Source organism: Camelina sativa, chromosome 12, assembly GCF_000633955.1.
Source record: "Camelina sativa cultivar DH55 chromosome 12, Cs, whole genome shotgun sequence".
Classification (NCBI taxonomy): domain Eukaryota; kingdom Viridiplantae; phylum Streptophyta; class Magnoliopsida; order Brassicales; family Brassicaceae; genus Camelina; species Camelina sativa.
This window is the reverse complement of record NC_025696.1, coordinates 8,954,041-8,955,589: the sequence shown is the minus strand read 5'-3', so window position 1 is coordinate 8,955,589 and position 1,549 is coordinate 8,954,041. Positions and strand designations below refer to the sequence as shown.

Below are 1,549 nucleotides of genomic sequence, written 5' to 3'. Positions count from 1 at the left end.
AGAGAGAGAGAGAGAGAGAGAGAGAGAGAGAGAGAGAGAGAGAGAGAGAGAGAGTGAGAGAAGGAGATACCTTGAGCTAGAGAACTCGAAAAGCTTTCCGGTGGCTGAGAAGATGATGAGAGCAACATCGGCATCGCAAAGAACTGAAAGTTCATCGGCTTTCTTGAAGATTCCTCTTCTTCTTTTAGAGAAAGTAACCTGTCTCGCTGTTATGTTATCTATTTTCTTTATCCTTATCTTCTCTCTCGCCATTTTACCCGATCTCCTTCACTACTAATCTTGAATCTTGCCTACACATAACACAGTATAGACCAAGAAAAAAACAAAGAAAACAAGTGGAACAACGGTTAGCAAAAGAGTGTTTATAAATATATTCTCAGGAAACCCTAGATGGGTAGAGAGGGAGAGAGAGAAAGAGAGATCAGATCCAGAAACCATGAGAAGCAAAAGAATGAACAGTACTAGATGAATCCTTCAAATACCCCTGCTAAAGAAGAAAGAACACAGATTCACAGCTTTTACCTTTCTTTGAATGGGAGGATCTTGGATTAGGTTATGCAATCTCAGCACCCACTTTTATTAAATTTTGTGAGAAGATAAAAAAAAAAGGTTTTCTGGTAGCTTTTTATTCCCTAATATGTGAGAGAGAGAGGGAGTGAGAAAGAGATGGTTACTGTGTTTGTGTGTTCAAGATTGGAAAGACGAGTCTGCTTTTTTTTAGCTAAACAGTGATCAATGGGCCATAGGTTTTGTTTCCGTCATTTTCCCAAACTAAAATCATTAAATATACCACATAAACACACTTTGTGTTTTGTCTGACTGAGTTGCTAGGTGAAGAGACTGCTACTGCTACAGTTGTGATTTTTAAATTATTACCTCACCTTCTAATCCAACTAGCCTGTTGTAACTCAACTTGATAGCTAAACAGTGGTCATGGATTCATCTGGAACTTTAACTTTACAGTAGTTTTACTGTTTAGTTTAGTTTGGATTCTCGAACTAGAAAACAAAATAAAGATGGAAGTGAATATATAATTTAAATATCTTTAATTATATATAGCTAGGTCAAATAAAATGATACATATTTAAGAATTAAGATACATAAGCTGGAACTATGCACCAATTCTAATGGAAAGCTAGCTTTGGATTATAATTAGTAGATGCTAGCTGTTCATCTACCCACTTTGGATTTGATTTTTCACATAAGCTGGTGTCTATTAAATATTTCATGAATCTAGTTTTATTTCAAATCGTTCACTCACGATAGATGCGACACCTGATTAGATGTCTCGCATCGTACCACCATCATTACCTTTTATATTTGGTTGAGCCATTTATACCCTTTTTAAGTTTTAACCCTAATTAGAGATGATCTCACGTTTGAGTACTAATGTGATATATTAATGACGGGAAAAGTAGTCTTGTATCTCTTTCTGGAAGTGGTACTAAAAATCAAATTAAAATTGAGAAAATTCGTGGGCTACCACCTCATAATATACATGTGAAAATTAATCCGGCACAAAATCCGTGTAAGGTTTAAGTTTTTTTTT

The 1,549-nt window shown here is 35.4% G+C and overlaps 1 protein-coding gene across 2 annotated transcripts in view; it reads right to left on the bottom strand.

Moving 5' to 3' along the window:
• LOC104731000 (MADS-box protein AGL24-like) overlaps positions 1–694 on the bottom strand; it is a 10,256-nt gene extending 9,562 nt beyond the window's left edge. Inside the window, exons 1-2 of one of the 2 annotated variants that reach the window (XM_010450248.2) lie at positions 523–694; positions 71–290 (exon numbers count right to left, since the gene is read on the bottom strand). In XM_010450248.2, the coding sequence (XP_010448550.1) occupies positions 71–252 (182 nt within the window). In that variant the 5' untranslated portion in view covers positions 253–290; positions 523–694. The remainder of the gene's footprint in view (positions 1–70; positions 291–522) is intronic. The other variant, XM_010450249.2, reaches the window with a different exon arrangement.